This window comes from Leucoraja erinacea, chromosome 28, assembly GCF_028641065.1.
Source record: "Leucoraja erinacea ecotype New England chromosome 28, Leri_hhj_1, whole genome shotgun sequence".
NCBI lineage: Eukaryota > Metazoa > Chordata > Chondrichthyes > Rajiformes > Rajidae > Leucoraja > Leucoraja erinaceus.
Window position 1 is genome coordinate 32100243 of NC_073404.1, and position 26285 is coordinate 32126527.

Genomic DNA, 26285 nt, shown 5'->3' on the forward strand with positions numbered 1-26285 from the left:
GGAGCAAAGTACAGAGAGATCCGTGTTGAAAACCTGCTCCAGAGCGTTCTGGACCTCAGCCTGGGGTGGAGGTTTACCTTCCAACAGGACAACGACCCAAAGCACACAGCCAAGACAATGCAGGAGTGGATTGTCTGTGAATGTTCTTGAGAGGTCCAGCCAGAGCTTGAACCCGATTGAACATCTCTGGAAGGACCTGAAAATAACTGTGCATCGACGCTCCCCATCCAACCTGACAAAGCTTGAGAGGATCTGCAGAGAAGAATGGGAGAAATTACCCAAATACAGATGTGCCAAGCTTGTAGTGTCATACCTAAGAAGACTTGAAGCTGTAATCGCTGCAAAATGTGCCTCAACAAAGTACTGAGTAAAGGGTGTGAATACTTATGTAAATGTGATATTTCAGATATATTTTTTTAATTACTTTGCAAAAATTTCTAAACATTTTTGTTTTTTAATTATGGGGTATTGTCTGTAGATTGAAGATTAAAAAATGAATTTAATCCATTTTAGAATAAGGCTGTAACGTAACAAAATGTGGAAAAAGTGAAGGGGTCTGAATACTTTCTGAATGCACTATATTTCTGGACAGAAAAATTTAGCTGCTGCAACTATAATTTATTCCATTCATAGAACCACTGTATTTGAAAAATCATATTGCATACAAAATTAGAAATGTGAAGGAAACCTGTTGTTGGAAGTGGAAAATAATCGTAAGACTAGAATTTTCTGTTTTCTTCTAGAATCTAAATATTGCCACTGCCCTTCCACAATCACATTTCCAAACTCTGAAAACAACGAGGAATGGGTCTTATCATTATGTGGATGTTATGTTGGCTGGCCACACAGAAATTAAGGCAACACTCTTTGGAGTGGTTGGGCAGGTAAGGATAAAATACTTAAATGAATAGATATCATGCACAAAATATGACAAGAAAAACCATGGAATTGTTTAGCAATGTTATGAGAAACACAGAGTGTAATTCTGCAAATGTGCTCCATCTGGCATATTTTATCCCTATTTGCTTATTTTTTTAGTAACGCTATTCCAAATCGCATTAAGAAATAGATGGCATTTTTATAATATGCACTAAAGCAAATTTGATGAATTGACTTTTTACTCAACAATTTTCGTCACAGCTCCTCAGCAAGTAGTTCACAGCTCCTCAGCAAGTAATGATGAATCTAATAGTGTTTTTTTCTCTTTTCGTATAACTGCCATTCATAAAATTATTACAGGTTCTATTGAATTTCATGGAAACATCAGGTTTGCAAGAATGAAACCTTTTCCTGTACTTAGTTAAAATTGCTTGACCATTGTTTACATTTTTCAAATGGTTTGATCAGTAATTATTTTGTAAATATGAATAGTACTTAGTAAAAGTTGGTAAGAAAATGCTAAAACGTGATTATTTGTAGCAAGATTTTTAAAGTTAAGGAGAATTGTGGTTTATGGAACACAATGGGGAAGTGAAATTTGGGGCCAAAATTTATATTGTTTTAGTTTTGTCCATCTGTATAAACAGCCGTCAAAAACACAAACATCTTGCACCAATGAGTCCTTATGTTATTAATGATTCGTATTTCTCCCAACAAATGCAAAATCAGTCAACACATTTTAACATGATTTCACTTGTAGAATACTTGCATTGCGCGGATGAATTTTAAATTGAAAATAGATTTGTGATATTAGACCAAATTAGACTTTCTGCATTTGCAATGTCTTTGGAGTCGTTGACTTTGTTTAAAAAGGTACGTGCAATTAAGAGGTGTGTTTCTTTCTCTTTATTTAATTACTAGACTAAGTGGGACCCATTGGGTCCCATGTTCACAAGGGAGGGCTGGGCCCCCGACGCAATATTCCACCTCCCCACCTACTCCAATATTGGTGGCCAGTGGGGGGGGGGGGGGCTGTCTGGAGCGCTGGTATGGGTTCTTGGGGTGGCAGCTCAGTCCCTCAAGCCTGATCTGCTGGCACCTCACAGCTGGTGGGCTGGCAGTTGACTCATGGCTATTCCTTGAAATTCCATTTCAAGCAGGGTGCAAGGCCACCAAATTCAAGTGCAGTTTCTTACCACTTTGAGCAGGGTGCAAGGCCACCAAACTCAAGTGCAGTTTCCTACCACTTCAAGCAGGGTGCAAGGCCACCAAATTCAAGTGTGGTTTCCAACCACTTCAAGCAGGGTGCAAGGCCACCAAATTCAAATGCAGTTTCATTCCATTTGAAGCAGGGTGCAAGGCCACCGAATTCAAATGCAGTTTCATACCATTTCATGCAGGGTGAAAGCACCATAAAACCACACAAAATACCAAACTCACAGTTCAGTAGACATTCAGTGTGTTCAGTTGATTCACAGCTCCGACAGAGTCGTGACCTTTCCCTCCCCCATCATGCAGAGACTGAGCCACACCCACACTTCCGGGTTTTATAACCCGTCCCCCTCCCACCGGAAAAGATATGGCCTTCATGGCGTGATTGACAGGAGAGAGATTCTCAACATTTTTTAAACACTAATAACACTTTTATTTTTCATTGATGGGAAGAATTCTCTGCACCTGCTCAGTGGAGGAGGACTGAGTAAGATGGCCAAAAATCACAGCCGTAAGTGGTAGCGTTTTATCTAAAATCAATATACAGTGCAAACAGGAAGTAAGTGCATTTGCAGTAGTGCCTTTTAACTTCAAGCCAAAGCACCCAAGCCACCATTTGCAGGAAGTAGTGCCTTTCAACTTCAAGTCAAAGCACCCAAGCCACCATTTGCAGTAAGTAGTGCCTTTCAACTTCAAGCCAAAGCACCCAAGCCACCATTTGCAGTAAGTAGTGCCTTTCAACTTCAAGCCAAAGCACCCAAGCCACCATTTGCAGTAAGTAGTGCCTTTTTACTTCAAGCCAAAGCACACAAGAGACCATTTGCAGTAAGTAGTCCTTTTAACTTCAAGCCAAAGCACCCAAATAACCATTTGCAGGCAGTGTCTTTTTACTTCAAACAAACCATATTTTCATTTTCAAACCACATTAAGGGGACTCACAGTTGAGTATACATTTGTTCAGTTATTCAGAGCTCAGAGAGACGTGACCCTTTGGCTTCATCCATCTTGCAGAGACTGAGTGAGGCACACCACTTCCTGGTTTTATAGTCCCTCCCTCCAGCAGGGGCAGCAGAGAGAATGGTGATTTAAAAAAAAACATTAATATCTCTCTGATTTGTCATCGATGGGAAAAATCCTCTAGTCCCGGAAGGGAGAGGAGGGCTCTGAGCGAGGTGGCCAAAAATGACGGCTGTAGGTCACGGCATTCTCTCGGAAATCGCAGCACAGCGAGCCAAAAGCGGTCAAGATCAGCATTTTAGTAATATAGATACTATAAGTTTTTTAAGTGTTTTTAATTAAATGTCTTTGTATTTTAATTTAGTTATTTAACAACAATTAGAATATTGAAAGTTTATGGTTATCAGAATTGTTAAAGAATATTTCAAATGACTTGAAGAGCTGGAAACTGACAAGACAATGTCTAAGGGACAGGGTAAAACACAGAGTGCTGGAGGATCTGCAAGAGGTCAATGGTTCAGTGGTTCTTTATTATCACATGTACAGACATACAGTGAAATTCTTATTCTGCCTATAGTTCAGTGAGTATTGCCATAAGCACAATCCCTGATTAGTTCTATGTGCATAGAATTAGTCCACTGAGACCGCGTGCAAGAGTCGGCAGGTTTTGGCGCCATTTTCAAAGTACTGTCAGGTCCATGTGCTCGGTCACCTGGAGCGGCCCCCAATCTAAGCAGGTCCCAGGCTGCCGCAAGGCCTCCAGTCCAGATCGTCCAGTGAGCCGTCATCCCTCTCTGAGTCCAGCTAACTGCAATACTGCCTTTGTGCCTCAGGGGAGCCTCCCGCAGCCGACTTGATGGGGCAGAAGGTTCATGCTCTTACCAGCCCTAGCTCTTGCGTCCGCCATTGATAGGTTCCTCCTCACTGGTTCTCCGGTCCTCAGTGGACGGGCAGGTGCTGGGCTTGGTGGCTGCCCTCTACGGGTCACCGTCCGCCAGTACTTCCATCCTGCCGCATGGCCCACCAGGTTAGGCTGCATCTCTGGAGGGAATGGACAGGTGATGTTTCGGGCCAGGACCTTTCTTCAGACTAAGGACAGGGCCTCAGGATCTTCCAAACGAATCCTAGTTGCTGCTTGATTCCTGTTTCACAGGAGCACACCCAGCTATAGAGGATCAACTTGGTTCATCTGCCATATCCTTACAAACTTGATTTGGAAGGAGTTCAAGTATTACATTTTGATTTATTTACTTATGTAACTTTTTTTATCTTATAGTATCTGACTACACCTATTACCAACAGCCAAGCAGTAATTATTTATAACTCAATAATACTGGAGCCAAGTATTCTTGTCTTCCCTTGGCACCCCAAGCCTCGATGTTATCGACATATCATTAAGGTAGTATGAGACTTTTGATTTTCACAATATAGACAAAGTGAAAACTGAATTTAGAAAACACAATTGTTGATGATCAGCCATGATCACAATGAATGGTAGTGGAGGCTCGAAGGGCCAAATGGCCTCCTCCTGCATTTTCTATGTTTCTATTATGATGGATTGAAATGTCATTTTCAAGTAATGCAAATTGGGATGGGTGGTGAATAAAATAGAGATGACAATTTAAACCTGAGCTTTTTACACCCTTACACCCTAAATAAAAAGATCTTTGTAGAGGTTTGTAACATTGTTTTCAATAATAATTCTGGTGCTAAATATGGAAGACTCATGAGTGCGTCTCCTCAGCATCCCAAGTTTGAAGCCATTGATAACGTGCTTCATGGATTCTTTTATTGCAGATGTTCAAAATAAGAAAGATTTGTATCAAGAAATTGCTAAGAGCCTGAAACTAATGGATGCCGATTTAATAAAATTAATAACATTTAATGAAATTAAATTAAAATGTTCTTGAGTAAAAAATAGAATATTCTTTTGAGCAATGAGTTTTGATCTGGAATTCAGCACGGGTAGTATAGCTGCGTTATAGAAAATCATGTTATAAAGACAAATTGTGTCAATTGAGGAACTGGGTTTAGGGATTAGAGAGGTTCAGTCTTGCAATAACAAAGTTATTTTTTTACAGGACTAGGATTATCAAAAATAAAAGTATTTTCAATAGCAGTAAGTTTAGTTTTGTTATTGCAAACTAAAGTTATTAAAGGCTGTACATTAAATTGCTTAACAGAGTATTGTTGCTTAAGTGTCAGTAGAAGTGAGAACTGCTTGCTTGTCAATTTTCAGTGGCCAATCCGAGTTATAGCAATAGTCTGTGTTCTTAAGAGACAATAGTGTCTGATTACTGTAGGGCAGTTTAATAAAAAACAGATTTTTTTCCCCCCAGAATTAAAGGACGCTCCTTAAAGAGATGAGGAGGAATGGCTTTAGTCTGCTCCTGTCACTATGAACATAAATCCAAGCTTTTTTCTACTTGTCAATTTCCAAAGTAACTTTTAAGTGTTTCTCTCTAGGTCCCAATCAAAATTCAGCAAATAATGTTCCCTAGTTCATTATTTGTGTTATATTCAATTCGTGTTATGGAAACATGTGCTGTAGTAGAACTACCTGTATCTTGAAAGCAAATCTCTGAAAGAATATGAAAACATTTGAATTTTGCAGAGCTAGGGGCAAAGAGCAGAAGAGAGGGACAATTTGGAAGTCCATTTCAAAGTGCCACATAGACATGATGAGTTAAATGGAGACACAAAATGCTGCAGATGTTGGAATCCGGAGCAAAAAACAAACTGCAGAAGGAACTCAGCGGGTCAGACAACATCTGCAGAGGGAATGGACAGATGACATTTTGGGTTGATGACTGACCAGTCCACAGTAAGGGTCTTGATCTGAAACATCGCCCTCCTACAGCTTCCTTTTATGCCCCAGGAGTATTTTTTGCCCAACTGTCTTTTCCCATATCGTTTTATGAAGCTACTCAAACTGTTATTTAAAAACAAATGGAAAGTAGACATTGGATAACATTCTAGACTGCCCAGATACAAATGCTGCTCTCTAATAGTAAGATTAAACGAGTACTTACCAGTATGAAGTTTGATCTGTATTTTATGAGGAGTTACGATGGGGGATTACGTGAAGACCCCAGCCCAGTGCGCAGTTGTGGCATACTTCGAAGCAGCGGTGTGAAATCACAGGATAGACACAATATTTGAAGTAAGATAGTAAAGATCATGAGACATCAGTTTATTAGTTTGATCTATATATTGAGGGTGGGAGCGGAGGGCACGTAATCCCTCATCGTAACTCCTCATAAAATACAGATCAAACTTCATACTGGTAAGTACTCGTTTAATCTTACTATTTTACTTCGGAGTCACATGAGTGATTCCGTGAAGACTTCAAAGGTCTGTGATTTCAAACCGTGTAACAGTTTTTATTTCACTCACTGCCAAAGTTTTTGAGGGAGGAAGTGTTATCGTAATCAACCAATGGATCTGCTTTCACAAGAAACAGAAAGGTATTTGTTAACAATAACAACATAAATAGCTCCCCTGAGCTTAAATTAATATTGCAGTTTGTAATATTCTCTCTGCAATTAAATCAGGCTTATCAACGGTTTACAATAAAAAATGTTCTGAACGTCGTTTCCCTTGACCATCCTGCCGTATTGAGAATGTGGTCAACCGGGATGTCCATTCGTTCAGCCGCTGATATCAATGCTGCCCTAGTGGAATGGGATTAAAATGTATTATTATCTATTCCGGCAGCTTTCAGTACCTGTTTGAGCCACCTTGGAGTGGTTTGGCTCGTACCCCGTCTTGGGGTTTCTGTGGTTGACCCATAGGCTTTCCTCTCCCTCTAAGATTGTGGGTTGTGTCTATATATTGTAGTAGATGGGTCACCACACTCAACCTGGACTCTGGTGGGTAGGCCCGGAATCCCACCAGTGAATTGGGCGTTCCTGGTCCATATAACCATATAACAATTGCAGCACGGAAAACACAGGCCATCTCGACCCTACTAGTCCGTGCCGAACTCATAATCTCGCCTAGTCCCATATACCTGCGAGTTAGGTTTTTACCAGACCTAGAATGATGAACGTGATGCGTCTGGGGTAATCACCATGTTATCCAGTCTAGTTTTATGGAGTGACTGGACTCTGTGAGCGTATACAAGAGCCATAAGCATGAGCGTTTTTAACATAGATTGAGCAAGACTGAGGGATCTGGCTGGTGCCATTCTCTGAGATATGTCAATATCACACCGATATCCCATACATGGGTATACCTGGGTTTTTGGGGCTTATTATTATAGTTGCCCTTCATAAGTTTATCTTCAGTGGATGGGATCCCATGCTCTGCTGTCCTGCTGTTTTAGATAAGCAGACAAGGCGCTCCATGCTGTATTTACGGCACTGTAACTCACCTTTTAGTCATGGTGTAGATGTTCCAGGAACTCCAATACGTCAGTGGTTGAATAGTTTGGTATGTTGTCCCTGCGTCGTGGCAGTATTTTACCCATGTTAGCTCTTGGTGACTGTTCGCAGGGATGCCGACATGGTGGTAATGGTTCCTTTGGATAATCCCAGTCCCTGGTAAGGTCTATTCAAAACCTGCACCCAGGAGTTTGATGTTTTTCTGGCATGGGTGGCTTATGCCTGATACTGGGTTGAGTCAGCAACCATGGTCCACTAGGGAAATCCATAGGTGACTCGCCCACCATGTCGTGATGAACTGGGAACCATGGCTGTGTAGGCCGGTCGGGCACGTTCAATATCTCGGAGACAGATTCCATCTGTATTGCGAAGTGCCCGACTGATGAGGCAGAAGGGAGGAAGGCAAAGCTGGAATTCCCGCTTCCAGCGTGTAGGCATCTATCGCTGCTGCCTCTGATCTGGTTCCTAAGTCACATACATAGGTTACTGGTGATTCCGTCTTGTGCAACCAAATTGATATCTGGCTTTCAAACTGCTTAATACCTTTAGCAGATATTTTGGGTTTGACATCTATTCAATGTTGTCATAACTTTTTACCCGTGACGTGGTGTCTCCCACTGTGTTCTAGCTTCCTAGGAAATAGGCAGCTGATAGTTAAAATGTCTTTTGACACACCATTGCCAGATCTGTTTGACCAATTTGTTGCACGATAATGATTTTATGCTCCCCATATGGTTGATATAAGCCACCACCATAGTATTATCAATCCGTAACCGCATACGTACGTGCTGCATTTGAAATGCATATGCTTTTTAGCCCAATAGGCGATCACCAATCCCAAATAGTTGATGCCCGGTGTGTGTAGTAACGATGATTCTGAATTGGTCCATCTGTTACCTGTGCTGGATATGGAGTTTAGTTGCTCCCCAGCCTAAAGTACTGGCATCGGTTTTTTAAATAACCAAGTTGGGATTGGTGATAATAATAGGGCTGAAAACTATGCCAAACATATGTCTGCCCACCACTGTAATTGTGATATAGCTTCAGTGGGTACATTCATGATTTGATTATAGTGACCCAAGTACCTTGGCAAAGTGACAGTCATATGGATGGAATTGATATTGAAGCCCAGATAATCCATGGTAGTTAACGGCTTCAATTCTGGTTTATCTGGGCGTGGGATGAACCTCAGTGCTTTAGGGAGCTGTTTCGTAGCTAGAACTGCTGCCACAGCTAATTCCTTTGTTTTCCCTAATATGAGGATATCATCCAATATATGCCATGATTATGCTTGTTTTCTTAATATTTTCATGGCCATTTTTAACATTTATAATAGTTTAGGGCTGAGGTTAGACCATTGGGAATGCTCTATACTCCCATAGTTGCCCTAACCGGGATATCCATTATCCAGGTAAATTTTTTTTTTTTTTTTTTTTTTTTTTTTAAAGGTATCTACAATGATCCTAGTGTATGGGTATAAGATAGTTTGCATCTTCCATATCAATGCTTGCCATAAGGTATCCTTTGGAGATCAGATGTCTGGCAGTGACAAAAACCCCGTCTCCATCTTAAAGTGTATATACTCAACAGATTTATTTAGTGATATTAGATCAATGATGATGCTACATTCACCATCTTTTGTAGTTTTAGTGAATATATTCGATACAAATTCCAACGGTTCATGTTTATTCCCATGATCCGTTTAGTAATGAGCCTTTCTAGTTCAGCTTGACCTTCTCGCTTCTCTTTCTTAGAGGGAGAAAATGCCCTTTGGGCGCATTGCTGAACTGGCAGTAATATGCCCAATTTGAATTCAAGTTTTTATCCACTAATACTGTTGAGTATATATTAGTTATTTGTGACAGCACCCCATGCTTTTATCAACAAGTGTAAATGCCCCCCCCCCGCAGTTAGTAGAACACCCTTATTTTGTGTAAACTGGGAGGAACCAGACTACCTACCTCCATGTTCATTGTTTTTTCATGAAGGCTTAGTTTTGCTGGTATGCTGGTGCTGTCGGTGGGGCGGCGCATTTTCCCACAGCTCCGCTCTGGGCCCCTGTCTAAAAAGAACTTTGGGGGTAATGTGAAGCGCTCGCCAGGCTTTTACCAGTCCTTGTTCGATATTTGCTGGTGGATGCCGAGGGGTGCTGCCAGCTGGGTGTTGGATGCGATGTCCTGCTCGTTCCATGGCCTGCCCTCATGAGGCGCACAGGTTTAGCTGCCTCTCTTCCCGCAGCAGCGGTTGCATAGCCCCGTATATTTGGGGTTGAGGGCAGGTCTTATATGCACAAATGTCAGTCGAGTATCCCAAATTTGGGCACATCTTAGGCGTCAGCACACTCGTAGTGCAACGGGATAGTCTCATCCTGGGAGAACCACCTTGGTGATCATGGCGTCTCGCCTGCCAGGTGAGTATGATCCGTGGAAAAAACGAGCAAAGGCGGTGACATCTTGACCCTCTGTTAGGAGCTTCAAAGTTCGCTGCTTTTAGCTCTTGTCTGCGAGTCTGCTGACCCAGCTGCCTGCAGATTTGCCTCTAGAAAGGCCTACTCCTGCAGGGCTTTGTTTGGGAAGATGGTCGCGTGGAGGAGCCATGTAGTGGCCCATGACACCCAGCAGCTCTTCCTTCCTGATCCTGCTCCCCTGGCATACTGCTGTTCTCGTCCGCCTGCCCAGCGTTTAAGCCAGCCCAGCCCTGGCCTCCTTAGCTAGCCTCAAAAGAGGGAGCAAAAGGGTGTGCTGTAAATTGGAGGAGGCATAGCTCAAACTCCGTTGTTGCATCAATCCCTCGACAAGGGAGATGGCTAGTGCAATAGCTCTGGGGTAGGAGTGTCAGCTCCCTTGGCATTCAGCCAGTGACCCCTCGTTTTTCCTGGAGGTTTTGAACTCCATGACCTCCTCTGGCTTGGGGAGACAGATATACTTATTTTTGCTGTCTCCACCTGTTCCAGTGTTGGAGGAAAGTTGATTCCTATAGAACCTGTAGTTTTAGTAAGGTTTTGTCTTACGTGTAGTTAGAGGCTGCCTGCCGTTTTTTAGGCGGCATTGTAGCGGTTCCCGGGCGGCGATTCTCCTTGTCAGGAGTCTGCAGGGCTGCCGGTCGGGTTTTTAAATTTCCCTCCGACCCGCTGCTGTTACCAAACAGCTGTTCAGCGGACCGGCATCAGCGCAGCTCCCTGTCAGCGGTCCGCAGCGTGTGCGGTCCCGTTTGCGCCTATCCCCCTCCACTGTCGGCTTCTTCGCTGTAGTCGAACGGGGGCCGCTTCCTCTGCTGCTTTGCTCACCCTGGAGCAAAAACCACAAGGCCCGATTAAGGTAAGTACTTACCTCACGTTCCTTGGTTGCGGGAGCGCCGACTCCCGCTGGCCGCGTGTGCACAGCTGTGCGATAATGCCGCAACTGCGCACTGGGCTGGGGTCTTCACGGAATCACTCACGTGACTCCGAAGTAAAATTGCTAGCATGCTTCTCAGTCTCCTGCTGTAAATAGGGTAACTCACTTGTCACAAACATTAGCTCAATAGTTAGAGATGAGCAAGTATAATGTAGTGTACAGCCACAATGTAGTGCACATGGAATTAGTACGTCACACCTGGGGTACCCAACAGAACCAGTGCAACATCTGGACCACATTGTCCTAAAATGGTCCCTTGTTGTTTTCAGGCAGCAAACTCTTAAATGAGTATTATAAAATATCATAAACTGACTGCATTTTTATTCTGCAGGTTATAGGAGGAAGTGGGAACTTTACATGGTCATCAAGTAATGAAACTGTTGCTCTGGTGACAGTTAAAGGTTTGATAGCAACTGGTGACAGCCGAGGCTTCAGCATTATACGGGCGAGGGATGTGGAAAATGCTATTCACTTCGGCGAAATGCAAGTAAGTCGTAAATAGTGACTTCCTTAAATATCTAACACCAATGATCGTGCTTTCTAAGCTCCATTTTTTTGCTTTAATATGTAACCAATTTAAAATAAATCTATTGGTGTGAAACAATATCAGTGGAAAGGTCTGAGCCCTTGCTCACTCAATTTTCATTTAAATTGTATTTATTATCTATTCTTGCCCTTGTAAATGGCTTTCAAGTTGTCAAGAGTGTTTTATTGTCATATGCCCAGATAGGACAATGCAATTCTTACTTGCTGCAGCACAGAACATGTAAACACAGTACACAGTGGGAGGCACAATACATTGTACAGTGACACACTAACCCATTTCAGATTTGTGCTTTATTGAAATTTAAAATAGCCTTTTCCTGCATGAATCGTGCAGGTAAACGGGCCTTTCATGATTCTACACATAGTCTACTGCAGGGGTTCCCAACCTTTTTCGTCCTGTTTACCCCTGGCAACTTTAATAGCGCATAACAAAGTTATTTCACTTATTTATGAACAACTAATGATGAACAGATATACCAGAACCTAACACAGTCAGTCAATGAGAAAAATATGTACAAATCCAGAATCAACAAATGTACCCCCTGGGGGTAACATTACCCCAGGTTGAGAACCCTTGGTCCACTGTGTAGATTATGTAGATCATGTGTTACTCTACTATTTCTGTTGGGAGGCCAACATATTTCTGGTGTTCATTGTGGAAATTAACTTACTTTTGCTCCATCCTTATTGACCACGTGAATACATTATCTTGGAATTATTTAACATGGATTTAAAAATGAATTGATCATTTGTTTAATTGTAGGTCAATGTGCTCAGGCCAGTCAGTATAGAGTTTGTCCAATCCCGAGTAGAGGCTGAGGTTGCTCAGTATCTTTACTTGTGGATTATGGTCTATGGACTCAAGGAGACGGATGACATGGAAACAGTTCCAGTGAATGACTGCTCACTAATGAACTTGGCGGTGGATATGGACAAGCAAGGGGTGTTCAAAGTCATACAAGGTACATCAAAATCATCATTCAATTTTATGGTTAGCTGCTAAAAATAAGATATTTTGTTTTTATTAAACATCTCTTTGTTTTAGTTTTTGCTGTATTTCATATCTTCAGAACAAGATGCAACTGTTTTTCCAACAGCACCTTTTCTCTACATTAAATAGATAATTCAACATTTCCGTAAGTAGGTGGGCCCTTTGGGCCTTGAATGCTACTGAATTTCCAAATCAAAATTGTGATTTTCACACCATGTAGCAGCTGATTAACATAACTCTGCAAGGTCTATGGAAAATGTTGGCAATTATCAGTTTTTTAGTTTAGTTTAGAGATCCAACATGGAAACGGGCCCTTCAGCTCACCGAGTCTGCGCCGACCATGCAATCACCGTACACTAACGCTATCCTATACACTAGGGACAATTTACAAATGTTACCAAGCCAATTAACTTACAAACCTGCATGTCTTTAGAGTGTGGAAGGAATCCGGAGATGCCGGAGGAAACCCAACGTACAAACTCCGTATAGACAGTATCCGTAGTCAGGATCGTACCCGGGTTTCTGGCTCTGTGAGGCAGCAACTCTACCCCTGCACCACCATGCCGCCCTATGTAATATAGTGCAACCTTGATATAATGCAGGTAATGAGGGACAGCTTTAATACCCACACTTATTTATTCACTAAGTAAGTGAAGTTAATATTTCGTTGATTTATTAAATTGCTCTCTTTTAAAATATAATACCATACTTACACAGACCATTTGAACAGATTTCTGCAAGGTCCACCCTTCTTCTCTCCACTCAGTCACTGTTGCTGTGATCCACAGATGCTATTTGTACAACTTGTGTGATTTGCAGATCCTTTTCCTGAATCGATTGTTTAAGAAGGAACTGCAGATGATGTAAAAATCGAAGGTAGACAAAAATGCTGGAGAAACTCAGCGGGTGAGGCAGCATCTATGCAAAGAAGGAAATAGGCACCATTTCAGGCCAAAATGTCTGAAGAAGGGTTTCGGCCCGAAGCGTTGCCTATTTCCTTCGCTCCATAGATGCTGCCTCACCCACTGAGTTTCTCCTGAATCTATTGTTCCCTCTTCAGTACTTCAGTGCTCGCAGTGACTCACAGCAAGGATCTGTCACCTGCTGCTGGAAATATTACTGCCTACCCGTGATCAGGGAAATAACTGCACACTGGCATCCAAAACCATAACAAAAGAAGGCAAAAAGATAGACTCATTGGATAATAGCTTTGAGATATGTTCAAATTACAGAGTGGCAGCTGATAATTATAATTCAACCACTGAATAAATCTGGAATTTAATAAATATCTAGTCATAGAGTGATACAGTGCAGAAACAGGCCCTCCGGTCCAACTTGCCAACATGTCCCAGCTGCTATAGTCCCACCTACCTGCGCTTGGTCCACATCCCTACAAACCTATCCTATCCATGTACCTGTCCAACTGTTTCTTAAAAGTTGGGATAGTCCCAGCCTTGTCATCTGGCAGCTTGTTCCATACACCCACCACCCTTTATGTGAAAAAGTTATCCCTCGGATTCCTATTCTATCTTTTCCCCTTCACTTTGAACCTACGTCCTCTGGTCCTCAATCCCCCTACTCTGGGCAAGAGACTCTATGTATCTACCCGATCAGTTCCTCTCATGATTTTGTACAGCTCTATAAGATTAGATATAATCAGTAATGGTGATAAAAAAACATGAGATTGTGAGAAAATTAATTAACCACCCTTTTCTTGTCTCGTTTGAGTGTAGTTTCCAGTGGTTTTTTAACTGGGTATGTGTGGGTGGGGAAACTTTAAAAACTTTTCCCTGTACAGTGGACCCGACCTTTTCTCTGTCGGGTCTCCGTTGTCGTTGAGGCCTAGCACCATGGAGCGGCCTCCAACTGGAACGACCTGGGGCTCCAGCCGCTGAGCCTGCGGACTTACCCACCATTGCGGAGCTGGCCGAGTTCGGAGTGGGAGGAGCTGTGGTGGCATGCTGTGGCTACCGGGACCTCAGCACCTTCTGCCGGTCCACTCACCTCTGGCAGTGCTCTCCATCTGAACAGTGAGGGGTCCAGCTCAAGAGCAAAGATCATAGAGCGGAGGGGGTCAGTGGGCGATGGATACAGGGCAGTGGAGCTTGCTTCTGTGTCGGCGTGAACAAGGGACTAATTGAGGTTACTCGCACTGACACATGAAGTAAGCTCCATCGCTCACTGTCCTCTTATCCATCGCCCGCTGACCCGCTCTTGAGCTGCTTGCTGGCATGATCCCCGACCCCGATCTCATGGTTCATCCAAGGCTTCTGGTTAGGAAACACTTGGAAGGTTTTTGTTGGGATGCAGTTCTCCACACATTTCTTTAGACTATTGCTGGCCTTTAAATCAATGTTCTTCTTTATGTTCTTAGAGGCCAAGTCACTGAATGGATTTAAGAGAGAGTTAGATAGAGCTCTAGGGGCTAGTGGAGTCAAGGGATATGGGAAGAAGGGAGGCACGGGTTATTGATAGGGGACGATCAGCCATGATCACAATGAATGGCGGTGCTGGCTCGAAGGGCCGAATGGCCTCCTCCTGCACCTATTTTCTATGTTTCTATGTGCGACCTAACTCGGTATCCTTATCAAATGTAGGTTTCTTTTTCTTCATCTAAGACATTTCTGAAATAGTAGATAGCTAATCTCCAGTAAAGAATCCCTGCACTATACTGATACTCTTGACTATATGTTGTCAAATAGAATGCATAATCTATTACTCCCACTATCTACCTAACATTTTCTCAATTAATTTCATAATATGTTACATTTTGCTCCAAATCACTTCACCAAATACCTTGAGGTTAATTTAAATAACATTTATAGATACTACCTTATCTACCTTCTCAGAACACATGTTGCATAAATCTGCCCTTATAAAAGTCAGAACATTTACAAAGGTAATGTCTGTTGTGAAGAACTTAAACAAGACAATTAAAATATATTTGCAGTTAAGGAATGTTTGTGCCAAATATGAAGGATTTTTAAATCGAAAACGTGAAGCTAATTAAACTTTAATCTCTAATAACCAAACATTGATAATAGAACAGTTTGATACAGTGATGGCTGGCAATAATATTTTCAATGCACCCTATATAATAAAAACATTCCAAATTAATTGTGTCGAGTATTGTAGGACTTGTATTCTTCTACTAAATAACAGTTTTATGACCAATCTATTTTTTCTTTTTTTCCCACCAGGGAAATTAGAGGCAGATGCTACTCATTGCACTGGGATATCTGTACAGGCAGAGACACCAGGCCACACATTACTAACAGCAAGTGCTGCATTTCTGGAGGTCCATTTTAGCAGCAGCATAAGCATTGCCTCTTACCATCGACTTAGAGTAAGTATTTATGATATATTGATGCTTAGCACAGATTCAGAAATAAAGCTTCTAGAGATCCAAATCTTATATGAGAATGATTCCTAATATCTTTAAGTGGACTGGAGACATGAGAGTAGCAATGTTACAACATTTTGAGATTTAAAAAATCAAGTCTGCAATTTATCCCATCAGATAAAGCACAAAAAGAAGTTTAATTTGAAACCTAATTCACTTTCATATCGTCAGTATTAAAACAGTTATGGCCATTTTCATACTCGGAAATTAGCATCTTATTCCCTATTGCTTTTCCATTGACTTAACGCAAAAGCTGTGATCGAGGACAGTCAAAAGCCCATAACTTTCTTAAAAATTAAGAGAACTGAAAGAAATTTTCAGTTCTTATAGGTTGAAGCATTCTGAAACAAATATGAAACAATTTACTTGGATGACCTGAAATTAAAGCATATAATTAGTTAGTTACCCAATTGTAGCTAATTATATAATTCAATTACTTGATCTAAACATCTATCCATTTCTTAAGAAAAGATCAACATTTTTAAATAGCCTAATGCCCCTGTCCCACTTAGGAAACCTGAACGGAAACCTCTGGAGACTTTGCGCCCCACCCAAGGTTTCTGTGCGGTTCCCGGAGGTTGCAGGTAGTGGAAGCAGGTAGGGAGACTGACAAAAACCTCCGGGAACTGCACGGAAACCTTGGCAGGGTCGCCGCGCTGGATCGAAGTGCTGGAGCTCCGGTGAGCTGGACCGCCGAGAGCAACACCTCTGGGCTGCGGGTCTGCGGAGCGGAGCGGGCGGCGCCGACATTAACATCGGTAGCCTGGGAGCTCCAACTCGGTGCATCCTTGTCGGCTTCGGAAGCCGACAATCCCCTGCTAGGAAACGGCCGTTCCAGGTGGGCCAGCCGTTGTGAGGACTCTCCCGACGCCGGGGCAAGACCACCCGGCTAGAACGGCCAAGAACATCGGGCCTCCGTTGAGGCAACAGCGGTGGCCTTAATAGGCCTGACTTTTGGGAGAACTGGGGTTGGGGACTGGCCTTTTGTGCCTTCCCCCACAGTGGTAACCACTGTGGGGCGATGATTTTTCTGTGTGTAAGGTACTTTGTTAGTCTGTGTCCAAGATGGCTGTCGGAAGAGAGAATGGACGCTGGCGCTCTTTAGCTGCCCCTGCTCCCTCTTCACATTGGTTTTTTTTGATTTTGTGTCTTTGGAGCGATTCCTATCTTTAATTTGTGTATTGATGATGTCCTTATTATTTATTTTTCTCCGACTATATGTTTTTTTTTTTCTCTTCTGTTTAATCTTTGTAAGGTGACCTTGAGATTTGAAAGGCACCCGAAAATAAAATTTATTATTATTATTAAAGTCTCCAGAGGTTTCCGTTCAGGTTTCCTAAGTGGGACAGGGGCATAAGTGTCCAAATAACATACACACAAGAATTCACAATATAACATGATTTTTAAATTTCATTGTCATGGATTTATAGGCCAAATGGAAGGAATTTAGTGTTTAATACCTGCAAATGAATGGCCATTTAAATCATCTTGCGAGTGGGTTTTTCTGGAATGCGATCATTTGGAACATTGCGGTTGTGGTGAATTTAAACCCCATATTGGCAGGAAAAAATACTGCCAGTTCGTATGGGGGAATAAATCACCGTTTCGCAACGTAAAATGTGAATTAAAGACATCTTAAGGAGCACTTTTATACATAAAATAAACGGCTTTCCTTTACCTGTCCCCTACGTGAAATCCGTCCCCGTTGTCGGCATTGACGGCTTTAGAAACTGATTTTTAAATTACTCCAGCGCTGAACTTGTCAAGCGATTTAAAAAATAAATAAATAAATAAAATGTCACAAAACGCCCGTCGGAACAATTATTCAGCAAAAGCTTGCACTCCAACAAAATATAATCCAGGACAGGTACGTGAAACGGCATTTTAACCCCGCCCCCCCCCCCCTCAAAGGTGCCAAAATAGCGCACACGGCCAGTGGCAGAACTGCAGCGCCGCTGAAGGTAAGTTTTGTAACAAACCTAATGAGAGTAAATATGCTGGTTCTACTTATCACCTTCCAGCCTCAGACCCAATACACCCCCTCCACCTCCCACCTCACCCTCCCACTCCCCCTCCCATTCCCAATCCCAATCCCCCTCCCACTCCCACCTGCTTGCACCTATCACCTTCTCTGTCAGCCTCTGTCTCACCCATCCATCTTTCTATTTGCTGACTACCTTCCCTCTACCCCTTCAGTCCTGTTGCCTTGACCATCCCTTTGTCTCCACAGGTACTGCTTGAACCGCTGAGTTCTTCCAGCAGCTTGTTTTACGCCTTTAAAGCCTATTTATTCACACTTGATCAAATGCGCATCACATACCCTCCTTGTAATGACCCCCTGTGCACATTTCATGTATCATGACCAGTGTCAATTTCATATCTTCTTACCACACAGATGGAGCCACTTCAACCACCATGTCTATGCAATCCATTGTCTAAAGTGCTCAACAATTTTCCACTTTTTCGGCACCCGCCACACCAGTGGTCATTTACAGCAGCCAATTAACCAACCAGCAAGTCTTTGGGAAGTGGAGGAAATCCTTGTAGCCACATAAAGAATGTGCTACCAGCAAACTCCACACAAACAACATGTAACATCATGATGAAGCCTGGAGCCTATGCAGCAGCACTACCTGCTGCACCAAGGAGGCACACTTGTTGCTTGGCATAGCAGATCTGCAGTGATTTGTCTATGCCACTGGTTGTTTGGAACTACATGCGTTGTCGATTATAGGTGGAGAGGCGTGATGAAACAACACACATGTAGACACATTTCCTCCCTCCCCTCCCTTCCACAACGTGCACTCACATGTCTGGCATCCTTTAAGCTATTGTACTGAGGCCACCATGGAGAGAGTTCCTTTCAGCCTGAGATCTACTTCCCCCGACTCCTGTGGCAAAGTCATGACAGCTACAACTTCTACCAGATTGCTCGGGTTAAAATTTAACATAGCAGTCAGAGTGAAAACGATTTAATAATAATAATAATAATAAATTTTATTTTTGGGTGCCTTTCAGACATCTCAAGGACACCTTGCAAAGATTGACTGGAATAAAAAACATATAATCAGAATAAAATAAATAATAAAGACATCACAGAAACACAAATTAAAAACATAATTCAGTCCGAAAACAAAAAATCAAAAACACAATGTGAAGAGAGAGCAGCGGCAGCTAAAGCGCGCCAGCGTCCACTCTCCCTTCACGGCAGCCATCTTGGACAAAGACTAACAGGATTATGTAGAGACAGATAATCATCCCCCCCACAATGGTTGCCACTGTGGGGGAAGGCGCAATGTCAAATCCCCAACCCCAAGTTCACCCAAAGTCAGGCCTGCCACCGCAGTTGCCTCTACAGAGGCCCGATGTTCCTGGCCATTCCCACCGGGTGGTCTTGCCCCGGCGTAGGGAGAGTCCTCTCAGCGGCTGGGCCACCTGGAACGGCCGCTTCCAAGCTGCAGACCGCGGCTACCGGAGCTGACAAGGCCGCCGGATGGAGCTCCCAGGCTCCCGATGTTGAAATCGGCGCTGCCCGCACTGCTCCGCAGACCCGCAGCCCTAGAGGTGTTGCTCTCGGTGGTCCAGCTCACTGGAGCTCCAGCGCGTCGCTCCAGCGCGGCGACCCAGGCAAGGCATCGCCCGCTCCACTCCATGATAGCGCTCCAGCGCTGTGCCGCCACCGAGGCCGGGGTGCTGGGCGGTCCCCGCCAGGAAACGGCGCTCCAAGCCCGCTGGTAGGCCGCGAGGACGGGTCGACGGGCAGCCCGGAGAAAAAGCTGCCTCACCGACCAGGTAGGGACCTAGAAATAAAATTGCCCCCTACCCCCCACATTAAAAAGTCCATTTCTCCAAACGGACGAGACAGGACTAACTAAAAACTTTTTTTTTAAAAGCGAGTTTAATGGACGGCTGCTGGTTAGCAGTCGTTCCTCCAAGATGGCTCCTCCCCTCTGATTTAAGATTGTGATTGTGTGTTATGATTATCTTCCGAGCTATGATGAGGGAAGTAGCTGTTTTAGTCTCACAATTAAAACTTTCTCAAAATTCCTCTTTGATGCATGTCTTGGTCAAGAACAATCGATATACAGCTTCCCATTGATTTAAATGCAGATAGGTCAATGATAACATGTGTTTCCATAACATACCAAATACCAAATATGATCTCATCCGAATCACATAAATGAATTTATATTTTAACAATATAAAGATTCTATTAACAATGTAATGTCTTCTGTATGACCTTAGACTAGCACAATGAATACATGTCCGACATCTTGTAGGAAAGGTTTAATCTGCAATGACTGAAACTTCCAGAAGGTCACCTGACCTCAGTCACGAGGCACAGGTACATTTGCCAGCTTCTGCTTTTGGCCTCAAGGGGCACTGGCATTTACATTACATATTACGTTACATATACATCACATCTCCCCCTAATATCCACATAAGGATTTACACTAGACTCAATTAAGAGTTTTTCACTTTAACCTCAAACTCTAGAGACTCTCGAACATGGCGGCAGCTGTGGGCTCAGATCTTTGGGCGTGGGTGATGGTCCGGGGCAGCGCAGTGGCATTTACATTACATATTACATTACATATACATCACATCTCCCCCTTCACTTTAATAACATCACAAACAAGAACCATGAGCCTATTTTTATTAATACTTTAGATTTCATCTCAGGAGAATGATTCCAAGACATTTATTATTCTGCTCCTAATGTCAGGCTATTGATCCAGTTGCTGTTGCAATAGTCACTCTAACCTCTTCAAAAGAAATGCTGTTTGAAGGAGGTCCCAGGCCTTGGGTACTGGAGCCATCAGGATTCTTCATGGATCTGACTGGTGAAAAGAAGAATAAGATAACCATTGAACAACAATGGGCTCCGTCCATGAAAAAGAAAAGTCATCATGGGTTTAGAGTCACCTGTGTAGCCTTAGGAGAACAGGTAAGAAAGAGATTACATGCAAATGTCATTTCAATCCCAATTTTCCACAATTCTGAAACCTTGTAATTTTCTGAACAGAGATTGATTATACCATTCTCTAAATTTGACAAAGAGAAATGTGGTATTAATTTATAGAATTTGAAAAATTGTTGCAGTGGAGAGTAGCCAGATTTTTTTTTTAAAACGTCACCCATACCATCTCTCCAGAGATGCTCCCAGTCCCACTGAGTTACTCCAGCTTTTTCTGTCTATCTTCACTTTAAAGCAGCATATGCAGTTCCTTCCTACCAGATGTTATTTGAAGGCATAGTGACAGCTTCATTGATCTAGGGGCTCTGTTAGGTTGCTTCAGGAGTAGAAGGAATGACATTCCCTAGTTTTTGAAAAATAAAATTTAAAAGTAAAATCAAAGATGAATAGTATTTAAATAAATTAGGCTTGTTAAAATATGGTCTTTAAAGCAAGGAGGTTATGATAACGCTTGAAGACGTGAAGATAATGTCACTGAGATCTTCAACAGATGATCTAAACAAGATTCTCTTTTGCCTTTCAACTACAGTTCAACCTTCACAATGTTTTCAACATTTTCTATGTATTGCAAAACCATTTATGATTTTTGTACCTTCCTGGTCCATTAGTATGTCTGATACTCGTTAGTCCGAAGAAGGGACCCAACCCGAAACGTCACCTATCCATGTTCTCCAGAGAGGCTGCCTGACTCGCTGAGTTACTCCAGTAATTTGTGTCTTTAGACTTTACAGGCAAAACAGTTCCTTCGGCCCACCGAGGCCATGTCAACCAGCGATCACCCCGTACACTAGCACTATCCTGCACACTGGTGACAATTGACTGTGTTCTTTTGTGTAAACCATCCTACCTAGACCCTAGGGTCTTGGTGAGACCACACCTGGAGTATTGCATACAGTTTTGGTCTTCTAATCTGAGGAAAGACATTCTTGCCATAGAGGGAGTACAGAGAATGTTCACCAGACTGATTCCTGGGATGTCAGGACTTTCATATGAAGAATGACTGAATAGACTCGGCTTGTACTCGCTAGAATTTAGAAGATTGAGGGGGGATCTTATAGAAACGTACAAAATTCTTAAGGGGTTATACAGGCAAGATGCAGGAAGATTATTCCCGATGTTGGGGAAGTCCAGAACAAGGGGTCACAGTTTAAGGATAAGGGGGAAGTCTTTTAGGACCGAGATGAGAAAAACATTTTTCACACAGAGAGTGGTGAATCTATGGAATTCTCTGCCACAGAAGGTAGTTGAGGCCAGTTCATTGGCTATATTTAAGAGGGAGTTAGATGTGCCCCTTGTGGCTAAAGGGATCAGGGGGTATGGAGAGAAGGCAGGTACAGGATACTGAGTTGGATGATAAGCCATGATCATATTGAATGGCGGTGCAGGCCAGAAGGGCCGAATGGCCTACTCCTGCACCTATTGTCTATGTTTACTGTCTGCGGTTCCCTGTTTCTACATGTCTGATTCTCAACCCCATTGGGCCACAAATCCTTTAGCAGTTGTCTGCCAGGGAGTGGTAGCACATCTGTGGATAATAATCTGATGATACATAATACTGTCCATTATGTCCCTGTTGTGAGATTCCCGCCATCTTAATTCTGCCTTGTATTCATTGCACCCATTCAAAATTAGTTTTAATGGAAGATAGATACAAAATGCTGGTGTAACTCAACAGGTCAGGCAGCATCTCTGGAGAAAAAGGATGGGTGACGTTTCAGGTTGAAACCTTTCCTCAGACATCAATCCATTAGTTTTAATGGATTGAAGGTCCTTTTCAACAAAAGTTTCAGTTTTGAATATCAAGAAAAAGTATGAATGAAACAAACCATTTTACTGAGCTATTTAGAATTAACATTAGTAAATATTTTGAATGTAAAGTTACTATTTTAGAGATTAAAATAAATCTTGCTTTTGTGGTCCTTGAAATAAACGTTTGAATCTTTGCATGGTAGTTTTTGACATTTAAAGTTGGCAACCAGCCAAGCTTGCTGAATCTCAACCCTGCCGTTGAAGATGTAAAAGTGAAGTTGGTCTGTGCTGTTCCCACCAGCGTGACATTGGCTCCTGTGTATAAGTCACGAGAACGTGGTCTTCCATGCCCTCTGCTGCAACACAACAAGCAATTGGTAAGGTTCAAGGTTTGTTAGCCCACGTCATATTGATGTGTAATTATGCAATACATAGGCAAGAAATTTTACAAAACACAAAATGTATCTGTATCATTGCTAAGAAGATATTTCACCATCATGCAAGCCTTTAATTATGCACCTGAAGGGTGCCAGGCTTCTGGCTCCAGGAGTTGGGTCAGCTGATGAGCTCCAAACCGAGCCTTACGGCAGAGTCCGTGCAGAGAAAATTAATCAGAGTCTGAAGAAGGGTCCTGACCTGCAACGTCACCTACCCATGTTCTCCAGAGATGCTGCCCAACCCACTGTGTTACTCCAGCACTTTGTGTCTTTTTTATAAACTAGCATCTGTCATTTGAGTCTGAAGAAGGGTTTCGGCCCAAAACACTGCCTATTTCCTTCGCTCCATAGATGCTGCTGCACCCGCTGAGTTTCTCCAGCATTTCTGTCTACCTTCAATTTTCCAACATCTGCAGTTCCTTCTTTCTAAAATAATAACATTATCAATTTTTAAAGGCTATTGTGGCGTGTGATGTCTGGTTTCAAATGAGATAACGAACTAATTTGCTGAAGAAATACAGTGGTCCATAATAAAACTGGTAGACTGTCACTGAAATCATGGAAAGGAGACATTCTCAGCATAATGTCGAATTTAAGCACAGATCAGCCATTCAATCCAAAGTTTTAGAGATCCTAATATTTTAAGAATTTTGTCTGATCATTGTACAAACATTTCTGTAAAGCTAAATATTCAACCTGTAAATCCACAATTTTCATTTGGACAGTTTATAACATCAGATTGGAAAGATTTACAACAAACTGAAATTATGATTAAACTTTATCACTTAACTGATATTCCAAACTGATATTCAGTATTCCCATTTGCATGTCAGGAGCTGGTTTAATCTCCACGCATTGCAATATGGATTGGGAGAGAAGTTTCATTGAAGGGACATCGAATGGGTACATGGATGTGCAGGGAATAGAGGGATATGGATTATATGCAGGCAGATAAGAGTTGGTCATAACGGCCTGTTCCTGTGTGGTACTGTTGTTTGTTCTAAGTCAAACCCATCTATGTGCTTCAGATCCTCCTTGGGTTGCTTCAGGTGTGATAGAATTGGAGGGGCAAGAGGTGGAGGTGTTGCATTGCTAGTCAGGGAAGATATTACAGCAGTGCTTTGGCAGGATAGATTGGAGGGCTCATCTAGGGAGGCTATTTGGCTGGAATTGAGAAGTGGGAAAGGTGTAGCAACACTTATAGGGGTGTATTATAGACCGCCAAACGGGGAACGAGAATTGGAAGAGCAAATATGTAAGGAGATAGCAGAGATTAGTAGTAAGCACAAGGTAGTGATTGTGGGAGATTTCAACTTTCCACACATAGACTGGGAAACACATTCTGTAAATGGGCTGGATGGGTTGGAGTTTGTAAAATGTGTGCAGGATAGTTTTTTGCAGCTCCTCTAGTAGGTACATAGAGGTACCGACTAGAGGAGGGGCAGTGCTGGACCTCCTGTTAGGAAATGAGACGGGACAGATGGCGGAGGTATGCGTTGGGGAGCACTTCGGGTCCAGTGATCACAATACCATTAGTTTCAATATAATTATGGAGAGGGTCAGAACTGGACCTAGGGTTGAGATTTTTGATTGGAGAAAGGCTAACTTTGATGCGATGCGAGATGATTTAAAAGGAGTGAACTGGGACATTTTGTTTTATGGGAAAGATGTAGAAGAGAAATGGAGGACATTTAAAGGGGAAATTTTTAAGAGTACAGAATCTTTATGTTCCTGTTCGGTTGAAAGGAAACAGTAAAAATTGGAAAGAGCCCTGGTTTTCAAGGGAAATTGGACATCTTGTTCGGAAAAAGAGGGAGATCTACAATAATTATAGGCAGCATGAAGTAAATGAGGTGCTTGAGGAGTATAAGGAATGTAAAAAGAATCTTAAGAAAGAAATTAGAAAAGCTAAAAGAAGATATGAGGTTGCTTTGGCAAGTAAGGTGAAAGTAAATCCAAAGGGTTTCTACAGCTATATTAATAGCAAAAGGATAACGAGGGATAAAATTGGTCCATTGGAGAGACAGAGTGGACAGCTATCTGCAGAGCCAAAAGAGATGGGGGAGATATTGAACAATTTTTTTTCTTCGGTATTCACCAAGGAGAAGGATATTGAATTATGTGAGGTAAGGGAAACTAGTAGAGTAGCTATGGATACTATGAGGTTCAAAGTAAAAGAAGTACTGACACTTTTGAAAAATATAAAAGTGGATAAGTCTCCAGGTCCTGACAGGATATTCCCTAGGACATTGAGGGAAGTTAGTGTAGAAATAGCCGGGGCTATGACAGAAATATTTCAAATGTCATTAGAAACGGGAATAGTCCCCGAGGATTGGCGTACTGCGCATGTTGTTCCATTGTTTAAAAAGGGTTCTAAGAGTAAATCTAGCAATTATAGACCTGTTAGTTTGACTTCAGTGGTGGGCAAATTAATTGAAAATGATACTTAGAGATAATATATATAAGCATCTAGATAAACAGGGTCTGATTAGGAACAGTCAACATGGATTTGTGCCTGGAAGGTCATGTTTGACTAATCTTCTTGAATTTTTTGAAGAGGTTACTAGGGAAATTGACGAGGGTAAAGCAGTGGATGTTGTCTATATGGACTTTAGTAAGGCCTTTGACAAGGTTCCTCATGGAAGGTTGGTTAAGAAGGTTCAACTGTTGGGTATAAATGCAGGAATAGCAAGATGGATTCAACAGTGGCTGAATGGGAGAAGCCAGAGGGTAATGGTGGATGGCTGTTTATCGGGTTGGAGGCAGGTGACTAGTGGGGTGCCTCAGGGATCTGTGTTGGGTCCTTTGTTGTTTGTCATGTACATCAATGATCTGGATGAAGGTGTGTGGTAAATTGGATTAGTAAGTATGCAGATGATACCAAGATAGGGGGTGTTGTGGATAATGAAGAGGATTTCCAAAGTCTACAGAGTGATTTAGGCCATTTGGAAAAATGGGCTGAAAGATGGCAGATGGAGTTTAATGCTGATAAATGTGAGGTGCTACACCTTGGCAGGACAAATCAAAATAGGACGTACATGGTAAATGGTAGGGAATTGAAGAATACAGTTGAACAGAGGGATCTGGGTATAACCGTGCATAGTTCCTTGAAGGTGGAATCTCATATAGATAGGGTGGTAAAGAAAGCTTTTGGTATGCTAGCCTTTATAAATCAGAGCATTGAGTATAGAAGCTGGGATGTAATGTTAAAATTGTACAAGGCATTGGTGAGACCAAATCTGGAGTATGGTGTACAATTTTGGTCGCCCAATTATAGGAAGGATGTCAACAAAATAGAGAGAGTACAGAGGAGATTTACTAGAATGTTGCCTGGGTTTCAACAACTAAGTTAC

The 26285-nt window shown here is 42.4% G+C and overlaps 1 protein-coding gene across 1 annotated transcript in view; it reads left to right on the top strand.

Annotated features, from left to right (window-relative positions):
• Window positions 1–26285, top strand: part of LOC129710483 (nuclear pore membrane glycoprotein 210-like) — a 113304-nt gene that overhangs the window by 41151 nt on the left and 45868 nt on the right. Inside the window, exons 10-16 of the mRNA XM_055657437.1 lie at window positions 744–884; window positions 4325–4447; window positions 11160–11315; window positions 12138–12336; window positions 15566–15711; window positions 20495–20716; window positions 22699–22872. Of these exons, the coding sequence (XP_055513412.1) occupies window positions 744–884; window positions 4325–4447; window positions 11160–11315; window positions 12138–12336; window positions 15566–15711; window positions 20495–20716; window positions 22699–22872 (1161 nt within the window). The remainder of the gene's footprint in view (window positions 1–743; window positions 885–4324; window positions 4448–11159; window positions 11316–12137; window positions 12337–15565; window positions 15712–20494; window positions 20717–22698; window positions 22873–26285) is intronic.